Source organism: Mytilus edulis, chromosome 4 (genome assembly GCF_963676685.1).
Source record: "Mytilus edulis chromosome 4, xbMytEdul2.2, whole genome shotgun sequence".
Taxonomy (NCBI): Eukaryota; Metazoa; Mollusca; class Bivalvia; order Mytilida; family Mytilidae; genus Mytilus; species Mytilus edulis.
The window spans coordinates 15,398,679-15,414,249 of record NC_092347.1 but is presented as its reverse complement, the minus strand read 5'-3'; the positions used below and the strand labels follow the sequence as shown (position 1 = coordinate 15,414,249).

The 15,571-nt window shown below is 30.6% G+C and overlaps 1 protein-coding gene across 8 annotated transcripts in view; it reads left to right on the top strand.

The window, feature by feature from the left end:
- LOC139521705 (IQ domain-containing protein H-like) overlaps window positions 1–12,230 on the top strand; it is a 39,437-nt gene extending 27,207 nt beyond the window's left edge. For 5 of the 8 annotated variants that reach the window (XM_071315241.1, XM_071315243.1, XM_071315242.1 and 2 more), the window contains 11 exons: window positions 1,008–1,019; window positions 2,294–2,566; window positions 3,065–3,253; window positions 3,675–3,795; window positions 4,304–4,578; window positions 6,130–6,315; window positions 6,636–6,761; window positions 7,101–7,162; window positions 7,631–7,739; window positions 8,260–8,313; window positions 10,233–12,230. In XM_071315241.1, the coding sequence (XP_071171342.1) occupies window positions 1,008–1,019; window positions 2,294–2,566; window positions 3,065–3,253; window positions 3,675–3,795; window positions 4,304–4,578; window positions 6,130–6,315; window positions 6,636–6,761; window positions 7,101–7,162; window positions 7,631–7,739; window positions 8,260–8,313; window positions 10,233–10,316 (1,491 nt within the window). In that variant the 3' untranslated portion in view covers window positions 10,317–12,230. The remainder of the gene's footprint in view (window positions 1–1,007; window positions 1,020–2,293; window positions 2,567–3,064; window positions 3,254–3,674; window positions 3,796–4,303; window positions 4,579–6,129; window positions 6,316–6,635; window positions 6,762–7,100; window positions 7,163–7,630; window positions 7,740–8,259; window positions 8,314–10,232) is intronic. The other 3 variants (XM_071315249.1, XM_071315248.1, XM_071315247.1) reach the window with 1 other exon arrangement.
- The last annotated feature ends 3,341 nt before the right edge of the window (window positions 12,231–15,571 follow it).

The window sequence follows — 15,571 nt, the reverse complement described above, 5'->3', positions numbered from 1 at the left end:
TAAACCGGTTTCCTATCCATTCCGGCCGAAAATGAAAGTCCCATATTTTTCCATTCAAAGTCTTTGTTAAAATACCCTTTGTAAACCGGACCCTGTGTATTCCGAATTCCGGTCTTATTATGAAGTCCCAATACTCTTAATTACATTAATTATTACCTGTCAAAACCGGTTTGTCTAATTAATTTCAATGATCGATATGCAATCAAAACATATTTGTTGATACAATATAACTTTTCGTGATAATCAATTAGTCAGGTGTCAAACTGTGAACCTACAATCGTACAGTAGTGAGCTGTATTATTTATTAAAACATTATAAACGTGTCAATTAAACGTAAAGACACACCGAATATATATCTCGGATTGAACTTACGTTTTAACTTGGATAAACAAATTAAAATCGCGAAGTAAAAAGTTCACATCGTAATTTCGAAATCCTTGGTTCCTTGTTGTGAACCCCTAAACAAATGACCTTGATAATGAAAAACACCCGGATGACAACAATCAATGGATATTGTACACTGTACGACAACGTTTCGAAAGTGATGACATTACGTTTGATAATATTCTGGCTTTTTAATCGGCCATTCCAACATTTCAAATTATTGATCATGGGAGTAAATCGAAACTCTCGTCTTACAATCCAAACAATGCGAGCATTATGATGCAAATGCAAACAATGAAAAACGAAGTGAAAGTATTTTAATTTATCAGATATAATTTACAATCAGAGAGAATTTTTTCATGCAAAATGTCGGACGTCACAAGTCATTAACTTCCAGTCAAAACAGAAACCTGAATAAACCGGCTCACTGTCCAAACCGGCCCTTTTTCATGGTCCCGTAGCCGGCCGGTTTATACAGGTGTTACTGTAATACAAAACAGTTCATTTGCTGCTTGAGAAAAAAAAAAGTGCAAACACAGGACAAACTTCATAATAAATACATGTATCTTAAACATTTGTCTTATATTTGAAATAGCTTTTTATGTTTTAACCATCTATTTCAGACTGCAACAGGTGTTAGTATCTATTACACTTTGTGTTAGGGTTGTTCCATTAAAACATGGATAATACCAGGGGAAGGCACTTTAGAAATGGGGTAACCTTGATCTATGAAGATAATTTTTAAACTTTTCTTGCACTTTGACTTTATGAAAACATCCACTTGCTGATCTGCCTTCCCTTGATCCCATGTAGTATATTATGTAAAAGCCTTTATGTGTTTATATTATTATTATTTTAATTATAATGATAATGATAATTATCACTATTATTGTTATTTTTATTCTTATTATTTTAACTATTATTATTTGTTAATGATTTTCATAATTCATGAATAGTTTGACATGCATTGCTTGAATTACTGAATTGTTGAGTATGTTGCTTTCATTATACATAAAATATAAAGGTACATATAAGATCATATCAGTATATTAATGATATATTACCTTAACTATCTACTTACAATCATGTATTTATGGGAAGGCAAAAAACAACAAAGCTCTAATATTCAATTTTTTTACCAGGAAAAAGGCATACATTTAATTTATATAAAGGATAAAACTAATATAATGAGAAGGACTGATAATTAATTGTATGTTCATTGGAATAAAAAGATGATAATGGTTTAAACTTCGGTTTCTATCAATCACATGTTTTGAAACTTATTCACAATGCTTATTACCACCAAACACAGATCTTGTTTGGATATTGCATCACTTTTGCCTGTCTCAAGTTATGTTCCCTTTATAATGAAAACTTTTCTTAATTTGCAGTTTCCACTGCCTAACTTTAGTTTGCCTCTACCAAATGTTATGAAATTCATACACAAAGCTTATTATCCCCAAGCACAAATCAAATTTAAAATTTGGTGGAGCCAATTTCACTGTTCTTGAGTTTTGTCCCTTTATACATTTAAATAAAAAATACCCCTTTCACTGTTCTAGTTTTGTCCCTTTATGCATTTAGATAGATAATGTCACTCACTGTTCTAATTTTGTTCCTGCATTTTAAATAGAAAATTGATGAATTTACAGTATACTAACAAGCGGGGGGATATGTGTCCAATGGATACAGTCTTCCTTTATTTATTGATTTATATACTTGTCAAATTCTCTTTGGAACCATAAAACTTTATAATCAAAATACCTGCATTCCTACATGTTAATATAGACTTTAACAGTTTTTACCTTTACCTCTTACCTTGTTTATCATCAGAAAAAAATAATATTTTTAAGAAAAAACACTTTAATTTTGCATGGCTGTAAAGTTTCATCTTTTTTATTCTTTTCAGGGTCACAGATTTTGTTTGTCATCACTTCTGAAGTACAGTCCAAGAGCTTTAAGAAGAATAAAAACATTAATTAAAGGACGAGAGGCTTACATTGTAACTGGAGTACCACACAAGGATGACTTAGCTATAGCAGACTTTTTAGATGTTCCTATCTTGGCTCCAGAGCCTGAAGTAGCACATCTTTACTCTACTAAATCAGGGTGTAAACGTATCTTTGCCAGTGCCAATGTAGAAATGCCTCCAAGTGAATATGATGTATATAGTCTGGGTCAGGTAAGATTTTTTAATATGATAGATTTAATTACATGTAATGAGAAATAGAAATAGATATAGAAATTTACAATGTTAATCTTTATGTCACATCTGGCTTTTGTGAAGCAAAGTGTCAAATGAACAACAAACATCAAAAATTATAAATTATAATTTTTATTTATAATTTTTAACTTTACTTAGACTCATTGTAACTTAGATAATCTTCACTAAGGGTCATTTGTATTTAACAATACATACAAACTCTTCAGAATTATTTATTTTTGAAAACACAACCAGTGTTGTTACTTAGGTTCTGATTGTTAATTCAAAAGATAAAACAATGCAGCTACCTATATGAAGGATAATTTTGCCAGATGAGTGATTCTGGCTCCAAAGAGCCTCTTGTTTTATTTTAAGTATGGGAAGCAGTTTACATCTGATTGTCAAGAATTCAATAAATGCCTTGAATGCAATAAACTTGTATATATGTAAGATATTTTGTGCTTTTATTTTTTCCAGTTACATGAAAGTTTAGCCCAGTTAGTTACAGAAAATCTGACAGTACGTAGATGGTTATTTAAATTGGACGATGAGTTTGATGGACGAGGGATAGCTTATTGTGATATTGCAGACCATTTGCAGTGTTATCCATGGGCATTAAAAGAATCAAGGAGATATGGTGATAAATGGGACCGTAAATGGGCTCAGGTTAGTGAACAATCACATAACTTCATGAAATGTTTAGATAGTATTATTATTCCTTGATACAATTTTCATAAAAGTGGGCTTGATAAAACCGCATCATGCAACATCCAAAGAAAATCACAATTATTGGTTGATTTGTACTGTACTAAATTTCAAACCGCAAATTTCATGAGCTATTGAAACAAAAGGTTGTGAACTGTTATCCATAAATAAAATGTTTTATAAGAGTCTCAATTGAAAATAAGGGAAGTAAAAACTGCTTGGCAGCCAAACATGAAGAGGTGAATTCTAAAAAGGGAGAAGTGATGGATTGCAATAATGCTTTTAGTGTGATAAACTGATCTTTAAGCTAATTCAAACAAAAATGTGTTGTGCTCTGTGTTGTATTAATTTTCTTTATATTTAATTTGTTGTTGTATTGTAGGAAGCTGCTTATATAAAGATACATGCAGAAATACCAGAGGTGCTAGCAACACATGCAAAGCCAGTAAATACAAAATTATATCCTACATGGGATTCTTTCCTTGATGCATTCCTTAGTCAAGGTAAGGTCTAAAGATGTACACTTTTGGGCCCCCCGTTTTCTTGGAAAAATTTGGTTGATTATATAAGGAATCACTGGAGTATGACTGGAGCTGGTCCCCTCTTAGGCAGTTAGTGGACCCCACACTGGATCCGCCACTGTATATATATATATATATATTTGTCTATATATAGATTAGTGATAACTGAATGTCTGACATGTGATAAGACAAAGATTTGTATCACTTTTTTTGTGATTTGCAAATTCAAATAGCCAAAAATACTAGACTCATGTGGTGTTATTATTTGTTCTAAAATTCACATCATCACAAAACTTAACCACACTAACAGATATCTTGATTTTTATAGTAAGATGGTTATTAGAATGTCAAAGTGCTTTTCACAAACAAATCTTAAGAGTGAAAATACTTGCATATACAATTTAGTATAACTTACAATAAATTTTAAGCCAGAGATTTTTTGCGAAATGAGTGGCAGTATGTGCATATGTTATATATTCTTATTTGACAGGTGGAGTTATAGAAGCCTGTCCTCCATCAGATACAACAACAACTATATCAGTAGATATGTTAATAGAACCAACAGGAAAATTCAATATAGTATGCCTAGGTGATCAAATTCATGCAGACACACCTTTCAGTTGCTGGGGTGTGTCCATACCGCAGTCTTCTATAGAACCTGATGATTTAAACGTTGCTTGTAAGAGAGTGGCTGAAGCATGTAAATCTAGGGGGATTCTGGGACATTTCTGTGTAGACTTCATCACATTTATTGATCCTAAAACGGTAAGTGGTTACTGAATTTTAATTTTTGAAGTAATGATGCAAAGGACTGATTTTACCAGTGTCATACATATAAACATATAAATATGCAAGTTTAAAAAGTCTCAACTTAAAGATTCTACCATGTGCACTTCATGAGATATGATATTTGTCCTTTTAAAATACTTTTTAACACACAGTTGGCAATGCACTTAAAATATTTAATGTCCACTTTAAAAGTGAGTGAAAAGAAAATGTCAATCAATAATGATGCAGTGGTAGAATATGATTTCCCAATGTTATTTGACCAGTTGTTAATCTAGGCCAGGATTTTTTAATTTGTTGGTTTACGGATCCGCCGACCCGATTTTGCAGATTCCTAGAATAAAAATAAAATTGACTTTTCATGCTTTTTTATTCCCGCCGACCCAAACAAATACATTATCCCTGAAAAATAATTAAATGATTCTTTTTTTATGAAATGAAATGCATGAATCACTAACAAAATTGATAACACTCTCTGTTGTTAAAAAATAAAACTTCCAGTTTACATTTCTAAAAATAGACAAATCAATTATAACTGACCTTGAAATGTCGTTTACGCAAATAATTTTGCGGAACGAAATCTGTGTTTAAAACCCATTACACAATAAGTTCGTTTCCCTTATTTGTCATCAGTCTGTAAGATGCATAATCTCATAGAAATAGACTTGTCCAAATGTGGACAGGTGGAAAGCACCTTGGAAGTAAAAGTTCTGAATATCAACAAGTCATTTAGAATTTTCTTGTTTCATGGATAATAAAAAAAAAAATATCGTCCATTTGGATAAAAAACAGGAATGCATGACACTAGATTATAAACCCGATATTCTCGTTTTTTCCGTGGACGAGTCTATTACGTTTTTGACACGTGTGTTGAAACTTATTTTCGTACGACGTTTTTTACATTTTTTTCTTTATCAGTTTTTGTTTTTGAGGATCATTACTCACCAAGTTTTCTGGAATTGATTAAGAGCTACGCGAATTTGTTTTTCTTGTTTGTGAAAAGACGATTTAATTTCGTCTTTGTCTGTGAACACCCCCTTTTTTACAGCAAATTATTAGACAATGTCATGCGATATTTATGACAGCTGAGCAAGAATATTTCATCGAACTAAAATTTGAAATGATGACAAAATAGCATAAAAAAACATTTTGTTAGAATGGTGAAATGTATATTTATTTTGCATTTTTTTTCTGTCTTGAAAGATATTTTTTTTTCTTTTTTTTCCCGACCGACCGACCCGACTTTTTCATGGGGAAAATCCGTAAACCAACAAATTAAAAAACCGTGGCCCTAGTTATATTAGTGATTGCAAAGAACTGTATATGACTTCATCATATAGTAGGTGCTTTTGCTATGTTTTCATAATGACAAATTCAGAAATCACCAAAGAAGTATTACCGGAGTGCATTATGATTAAACTCATTAACTCTTAATCTATTTAAGTTTTATCATATTTTGATAAACCTGTAATGTTTTTTAAAACAAAACAAAACAAATTCATGTTTTTTTTTTTTCGTTTTTTTTTTCAGGAAACCCAGAAGTTATGGGCATTGGATCTAAGTTTACATTTTAGCGACAGTCTGTCTATGTATCAGTTAATGCAGTACGTCAGTAATGGTGCTCTAGATACTACTACTCATGAGTTCAATGTTCCAGCACCTAAATCAGATAGTACAAAACGAAGAAGGAGAAGGCTAGCAGGAGAGAAAGAAGAGGTGAGTCTGATCATTGTTATGATCTCAGTCCTATTATTCATTTTTGTTTTAATTCTATTAAATCTCCGTAATCTCAGTGCATATTCACTGTTAAAACAGCTAAATTGTTTTTTTGGTTTTTTTTATTGATAAAAGAACTTTTTTTTGTAAATTTTTTAATAAGCACAAAGGCTTTTTCAATAAGGTGCAATTACTTTCTAGAGAAATATCTTGTTTATTATGTATATTTTAAACCTTTTTGATTTAATTGAGTTGGAAGGTCACACTACCAAACTTTATTACCATTTTGTTTAATTTTGTTTATTTGTATGTTATTTTAGGCCCCACCAAACACAAGTAGATATGGAGTAATGAGTACAAAGCTATTACACACAAACTTAGCAGTGGTACATTACAGTGTGTTCTTCCAGATGTGTAGAGCTCATGGTATAGGCTATGATATTAAGGTAAATTATTCACACAAACTTAGCAGTGGTAAATTATATTACATTTTTATGTAAATTATGGTGCATTCATGACAAATAGATTTAATTGAAAGAATTTTTCTGGTTTGAATTTTTAAATGGACCACAAAAAATAAGGAAAAAAGACGTCAAAGACTTACGGATCAAGACAGCTAAGAAAAGTTATTTCTTTTGATACTTTTTATGTTATTGCCAAGAAATCATTGTTATTAAAATACTTGTTTTCATGAATCACAACTGAAGCTATTTGACTTTTACATTTTGTATGTAGGTGAAATTTTTCTTGTAATTGACTTTATGGTTACTAAATATATATTTCAGGAAAAACAAGGCACAGTGTTCACATTGATTGATAATACAAAGAGAGAAAGATTAGGAATGCTGTAAGTTGGAAAGAATTATTTAGATTTTTGTATTTAATAAAAGCTAGGAGGAAATTAAATTACAGGCATGAAGGTCTAATACAATGTGCATGCTCTGAATTTGCAGTAAGTTAATTTGTTTGCTTTTCTTGGCTTACAAGATTTATATGACATATAAATTGTGACAGGACTGATTATTTTACTGGTTTGAAATATGTTATTGAAAACAATTACAGAAAAATTCAGAAGGAAATCATAGTCATGTCAATTTCAAAGTTAACAATGAGCTGCCTGCAAAATATTTAAAGTTAAAACTCCATATATATATTTGTATGGAAACCTCTTTCTCAGAAAATGGTGAGAAAGAAGATCAGTGAAAAACTGTCAAAGCTTCATTTTTTAATCATTTTTTAAAGGGTCATCATTCTTAAAAATAATCAACTAGCACTCAATTTATTAAAAACGTGTATAATTTGATGTTTATTACAGAACAATAGGTGATGACCTGAAGTCATCTCTAGCTAACTTTGCCAGGAACTTGTCAACTATACATCAAGAGATATCAGCACCAAACATGCAGGGCGAAACTAATTTCAAGGTAAGCAGGAACTTTGGATTTAGAGTGTAAATAAATGAAGAAAGAAATTAGAGAATATTATTATAAATCATTAAAAACTTTACCTGAAAAAGATATTTTGCTACAAAATGTAATTTACAAAGATGTTGATTTGTGTTTAATATCTTTTTGAGTAAAGCCTTTGGTGAAATCTATACCTGTAATTTGACCAGAAATTATGCATGAAATTACCAATTTGCTATTATTTTAGGTGAAATAGTTAATTTTTATGTGTCAATGACATTTTGCCATCAAATGTGACCTTTTTTGCACTAATGTGCCACTATAGTAATGGCTTATACCTGATCCTTCATGAATCAATAAAAAATACGAAAAATAAAAATAACTCCAAGTCATCTTTATTGTGGATACTGACAATGACATTTTTATTGTTAATGCCAGTCAGTATTGTTTTGAAATAACAAACTAAAAATCTTTGAAATAATTGTATTACCAAGGAAAGAAAACACCTATTTAAACATACATGATTTCCATTATAAAGTATGGATACTATTTGGAAGATCCTGATGCTATTGCACATTCAGAAGCAATAAAGGTAAAATTTGTGTTTTCGGATACAGAGGGAAAGGAAAACAAATGTATTTACACAGGAAATCAGGTCAAACTGCATTACTTGCACAATTTTGAAATAAGGGAAATTGTAGCACTCTGGCAACTGTTCATGTAGATAGGTATTAGGGATTCAGTCTTTTATATTATTAGATAGATTTATTACTCAGATATATGTGATACGAACCTTTAAACACTTTTACAATTTTCAATCCAGATCTTCCAACCTTCACAGAAGGATTGCACACATATTTGAAGTTATGAACCTGTTTATATTGAATTGTTTGAAGATTTTTTATACATTTTGCTGAATTTAAGATCCTTTTCACTTTCAGCAAAACTTACAAAAGACCCAACCTTTTTTTTGTAATCAAATCCTTCAGTTTTCAACTGAGATCCTGAAACCTCACAGAAAGTTGCTTACATTTTGGTCACCTGCTTTAATAAGTTTAATAAAATTTTGTCATTTTTCAGCAAAATTTGCCAAAATTTACCAAAGTCAGTTCCTTATTTATGTAATCAACTCCTTCAATTTTCAACACCAGATGAATGAAATCTAATAAGTAAATTTCACACTTATAGAAGCTGCAACTGCTTACATGGAATTGATGGAGAATTTTTAACATTTGTACAGGCTTGGGAACTTGCTTATTTTTTTATTTACATATTATAATTCTGTATGCTTCAAATGATCATTGCATTCTCCATTTGTTTAAAGTCATATGAAACCTCAAATTAAAAAAAAATATGCATATGTTTTTTATAACAAAATGGATATTGTCATTATTAAACTTATGTACATTACTTTTTTCTGAAGAAAATTCTTCAATTTGTCCACATTTAGAAGAAGTTTACTATTTTTTAATTGCTTGCTTCCAGGAAGGCCGAAGCAATTCACCAACATATATTTTGTATCCAAAGTGACCCTTCTCGTAAAAATCTGGTGATCGCAATACGTATGGATCTGTCATTTAAATAAAACATTATCTTGATTGTACATGTTATACACGTGCTCAATATCCATGTCTCTTTGTTGATTGTTTACTATAAGGTGACAATAGGCAAACTACAGCTTCAAAACACGACAATTAATGAGCGGCCATATTTTCAATTCATAATAGACTGAAAGAAAAAAAAAATGGCGATTGTACGATATTTTTGCGTAAAAAATGATAAAATCGTGCACAGAAGACTAAGTTTATGATATATACATGCATTGGTTCAAGAATTGGATAAAAATTATTTTTCACCAGTCTCTCGTTTCATATGACTAAGAAACATTCTATGTGTAATCTGGCAATATGATTTTTTATTATTTTTTTCTAAATCACTTATAAAGTTCAAGTGCACAACTAAAACTGTAAACTTGCATTTCATATTTCCTAGCTTAGGACATACATGCACTCAGGACAGTCAAGATACATGTTTAATGACCTCAATTAAATTGTTGATTAAAATATGCACATGTATCATAGGGATAATTTTCCCTCACATAACGTGTTGCCGCGTCCAACTGTCTGTCCATCTGTCCAGTCTTGTTAGTGCTCTCACAGGTACAATTCGTGGCAGATTTTTAAAACTTATACTATAGGTTGATATCAGCAATACCTGGGATAAGTTCTAAAATGGTGGATGATTGCCTAGTTTGAAAAGTGTTATTCCCCTTAGAAATATTAAATTTATGGAAAAAGGGCTCTCACCAGTACAATTTTTGCCAGATTTTTATAAAACTTATACTATATAGGTTAAAATCAGCAATATCCTGGACAAGTTCTAAAATAGTGGACGATTGACTTTTTTAAATGATTAATGCTCCTCGAAATATTTTAATAAGTGCAACACGGGGGACATTGGAACTCTGTTCTTTTATTCAATATATTAATTTAACTGATATTTATTTTTCAGAGTGCTATAAAGGATGTTGAAGCAATTTTGAACATAACAATTGAAAATGCTGAGGAATATGAAGAAATACAGAAAACCTCATGAGTAATAACAGAAATACAATAAATTGCAATATTCATCAATTAGTGAGAAATATACCAGGAATGTGTATTATGTGTCTTTTTGTTAACATTACCTATTGAAGTTGAAAAAGGAAAAGAAATAATGTAGAATTAATTCTCATTGTTCTAATATACCAGCATTTATTCAAATGTCAGGTACTGCATTTGATAGTTTAATATTGTAAATCTAATCAGGGTTTAATTATTAACACCATTTGTCCTGGTCAATAATGTGTATTCATCTTAAAAACTCTCCCTGTATGTTATGATTTTATTTGTTATATCTGTGATATATTTAAGTATTCTGTGATAGAAATTGCTTTTATTTTTACAATATAATGTTAAGTCTTAATCCGTCCAGGTTTAATCTAACTCTTTAAATTTTATTCATATATACCGATTCCAAGATTAGATATCATATTTTTATGTTTGATTGTTGTTTCATTTGTGTAGTTTAATTTTATACTGTCTCACTTTCAGTCGCTGTACAATCGTAGAGATAAAAATCAGTTTTGAAAGTAAATTTTTCTAGATTGAATTGGTAATCTGAATTTAACTTTTCTGTTACTTAGCATTCGTTGAGACATAACAATTGTTACAGTATAATCACCCACTTTCAGTATTTTATTTAAACATTCCTTAGGGTATATTTTATGTTCACCATTGCTAATGTTAGGTACATTTCAGTGTTCCAAATTATCTTATGCCTAGTTTAATAAGTTTATATGTACTATTTTTCATTTTTTTTTCGCACTTGAATCAAAATCAGCAATGCACAATGTAGATAATTTATGTAAAAATTGTCGTTGTTATACAAAGCCTTTTCTGTGATTCTTAAGATTAATTTGTCATTGAACATTGTTAAAAATCTTATCTCACTATTGTACATAAAATGTTTCAAATCATCTCACTATTGTAAATAATGGGCACATTTCTAGTCATATGTGTGTGCACAACTAATATATTGGTTATCATGATGTATTGAAGTGCATTTATTTATTTAACCTTGAAAGGTGCTGCAATGATATACATTAGGCCTGTATTGTATTTATATGTTTAATTAACTATTTATAAATTAGGTTATTGGAGGTAAATTCGGTGACAGTGTTTCACTGTGAAACAACTTTTCATAGATGACCATAAATAAAAAATTTATACTTAACTGATTATTTTTTTTTTAATAACTTTTATTTTTTGTGTTTGATGTTTTAATCAATACATATACCGGTACAAATAAAACCGATATATTTACAAGTACAGCTCCATTAAAAGGTAACGGACAAGGTGTGGTGATGGCCATTTGTAAGTTAATACATGTGTAGTAATATTTCCTACTTTTGTTAATAATATGATTAACAACTTTAAATAAATATTTATGTTTTAAGAATGTAAAAATTTGCACCTCTCTGTTAAGCTTATAAAGGTTTTTGAAGAAAGCAGATTCAGGTGTTAAAAAAAAAAAAAAATCTGCATTTCTGGTGGAATGACAATTTTAGAAGGCCTTTTGAAAGGATCAAAAATATGTATGAGAGAAATGAAATTTAATCTTTAGTGTGTTTTTTTTTTAATAATTCAAATACTTATAAATACTTTACAAATGAATGATTAATTTCTGCTTATTTAGGGACTGAAAAGGCCACTTACACCTTGACTTTTGGGTTTTGTGCTGTTCCTGTAAATTTTCTTACATTGTACTGTTTCTGTAATTGTTTTTTTACTTTTTTTTTAATTTTAAATCAATTTTCGTATTCTGTGATTAATTTATGTTTAACCATTTATTGTTACGTTATTTTTATTAATTTAACATTTTCCTTATCTAGTTTAATTTAAGGTAAAACAAAATCTGTGGTTGTAATGGATCAAAACATAAATAAATATTATAAGAGATTATGAAAAACTTTGTCTAGTCATATTTTAGATTTTTCCATATGAGAATTCATTCTACAGCTGAGAGGTCTAATTAGTTACTACTGTAATCACTAGCCAGTCAACACTGAGGTTGTGGGTTCAACCCCTGTTCATGCAGGTGCACTAGAATAGGATTGTCAGTTTTCATATTGTCGGTGGTTTTCTCCTGGCACTACAGCTTCCTCAACCAATAAAAACTGGCAGCCACGAAATAGCCCAAGAGTGGTATTAAAACACCAAAAATCAAAATCAAATTATACAGCAAATGACATCAGGAATTTGTTCAGTGTTTGGACCAATGGAATGTTAACTGGATGACAATAATAACTGATGGGGGGGATGTCACCTAAAGGTTCATTTTCAACTAGGTGACAGGGGTCAAGATAGAAAATGTGCGAAAACGATTGGCATATGCATAGAATAATATTATGTGATACAATTTTTATGCCCCACCTACGATAGTATAGGGGCATTATGTTTTCTGTTCTGTGGCTCCGTTCGGCCGCCGTCCGTTCGTCTGTGGTTCCGTTCGTCCGTCCAGGTTAAAGTTTTTGGTCAAGGTAGTTTTTGATGAAGCTGAAGTCCAATCAACTTGAAACTTAGTACACTTGTTTCTTATGATATGATCTTTCTAATTTTAATGCCAAATTAGATAATAACCAATTTCACGGTCCATGGAACATGGAAAAGGATAGTGCGAGTGGGGCATCCGTGTACTTTGGACACATTCTTGTTTCAAACTCCTTTCTTGGAACACTTTCTTTTTGTTCTTGGAAGTATTCAAGTAAGGGATAGAATTGCAATACAATAAGTACTGCATATTTTGTACATGATAAAACTGATCGTATTGAAACTAGGGTTGAATATTTTGATGAACTCTTGTGTTTCTCATTAAACTGGATAGCAGTGATCAACACATTCATTCAAATGATATAAGAGAATGAATGAACAAAAAATGTTTTTACTTTTACTGACCCAAAGAGCTAAGTGAGCTTTTCTCATCACATGTTTTTGTTGTCATTTTCTGTCTAAGTTGTCTATAAAGTTTTACCAAAATTATCTTCTCTGAAACTACTTGGCCAAACTTAATTACAATAATTATTTGGAGATCAAGCTTTAAAAATGTACCTTTTTTTGTGTTTATGGAAAGAACTAAAGATAGAGAGAAACTGTAAACAGAAAAAAATATCAACATATAAGAGTTTTTGTTCTATTCAAGTCTACAATGTTGGAGTATTAATATTATTGAAGCTGCATAAAGACTTAGGTGAGCAACATGGGCTCTTTAGATCCTCTACTTTATATAGGTATACATAAATGTTTTCCTGGTGGACCACTACTCTTTGTAACATGAGACTTATTGTTCCCCTTTTTGAAAAAGGCTAACAGGAATTATCAAAAGTATTGGACAGTGCAATTGACCAAACCTATTGCTAATACTCAACTCCTCTAAAACAAATGGATAAACCAAGGTATTATTAAAATGGAGTGCACATGGAAGAAATATCTCACTGCTTTTCAAACAAAATAAAACCAATTATATCACACATGAAATAAATCTGATAATTTCACTCCTCTGAACTTCAGAAGTCCCACAGGGACTCGGTTAGCAGATTAAAATTTTGTAAATCAATGTTTTTAATTTATTTTTTATTATTTCCTGTCTATTTGCATTACTATATTAAATATGGATATGGATAGTAAACTGCACATTGCCAGAAAACAAAGAAATAGTGATGGCAACGTTAAATACGTTAATATAGTAATGCAAATAGACAGGAAATAATAAAAAATAAATTAAAAAACATTGATTTACAAAATTTTAATCTGCTAACCGAGTCCCTGTGAGAAGTCCTACAAAAATGAGTGCTGTCATGACATAATCAGAAAATTTGCATCAAAACAAATTGAGGATATGTATGAAAGGATATAATTCCCTACATTTTCCATTAAATAGTCTAATAATTAACCAGGGCAATGTAATGACGAGAATGCCTCGTCTGATAAAGGCTCATATTTAGCCCATTCCTTGCTTCCATTCATGAATTCAGGTGTTTTGTCGCTTGTTGAAAATGTTTATTTTATTGACTGTTGTTTTCCTAACAAGAAGAAAAGGAAAATGTTTCTATTAAAATTTCTTAGAATACTCTTTCTATGAGCACATTTTAACTTACCATTGTCAATGATCCATGCAAATGTGGATAAGGTCATTTTGCCAGGCCTTCATGTACACTTTACAATTGTTCCATACATAAAACTATATGCCATTTATTGCTTATAGAATCTAAGAAACATACCCAACAATGAAGGCCAATGAATCATGTAAATGAAGAAATAAGGTCCGATGAACATTACCAGACAGACATGTACACCTTACAATAATTCCATACACAAAACATATTCAAACTATTGCTTATAATATTTATAATCTAAGAAACAGAAACAAAATTGACCTATGCATGTTAATGAGGTCAAAGTCAGATGAAACTTATAGACAGACATGTATACCTTACAATCATTCTATTCACCAAATATAGTTGACCTACTGCTTACAGTATCTGAGAAACAGACCAACATGAACTTTGACCAATGAACCATATAAACTAAGTCAAGGTCACATGATACCTGATAGACATGAACACCTTACAATCATTCAATAAACCAAATATAGTTCACCTTTTATTGCTTAAAGTATCTTATAAACAGACCATAATCCCCCCAAAAAATTATCATTGATCACTGATCCTACAAATAACATTTAAAATTTACATGACAAAAAACTGCAGTTTTTTAACCAGTTGCTGAACCATGAAATAAAGGCAATAAAACATATAAATCCTTGGTCAATATGTGCAATTCATTACTAGAAGACGGCAGTACTGAACTGAAACATTTTCTTCCAGATCTAGCTCTCCATCGGAAATAGGATATTCATGTATATGATGGCTCATATCAGTTCAGAAACATGCAGGTTTGGTTTGCTTTTCCAGATTGACTTTAGGGTAGCAAGTGAGGTCAATTTTACAAAATATTTCAAACCCCTATTCTATAATAAACTGATATCACAGAGATATCTTTTGCCTTTAATGCAAATGTTGCAATTAAAATAGCAATACTATAACATGTAAAGTTATACAAATATTCAAAGTTGATAAACCTAGACTGACGGTATATGGCTCAACAATCTCCATGGAAATGAGATGTGCCAATGCTAATACAACTGCATAACAAATATCGATGACTTATAATAAGTCATTCCCTTTAAACAAATATTTTAAAAACTTGTAAACTATGAAAAAGTTTCAAAATCAATGAACCATGATGAGGGGG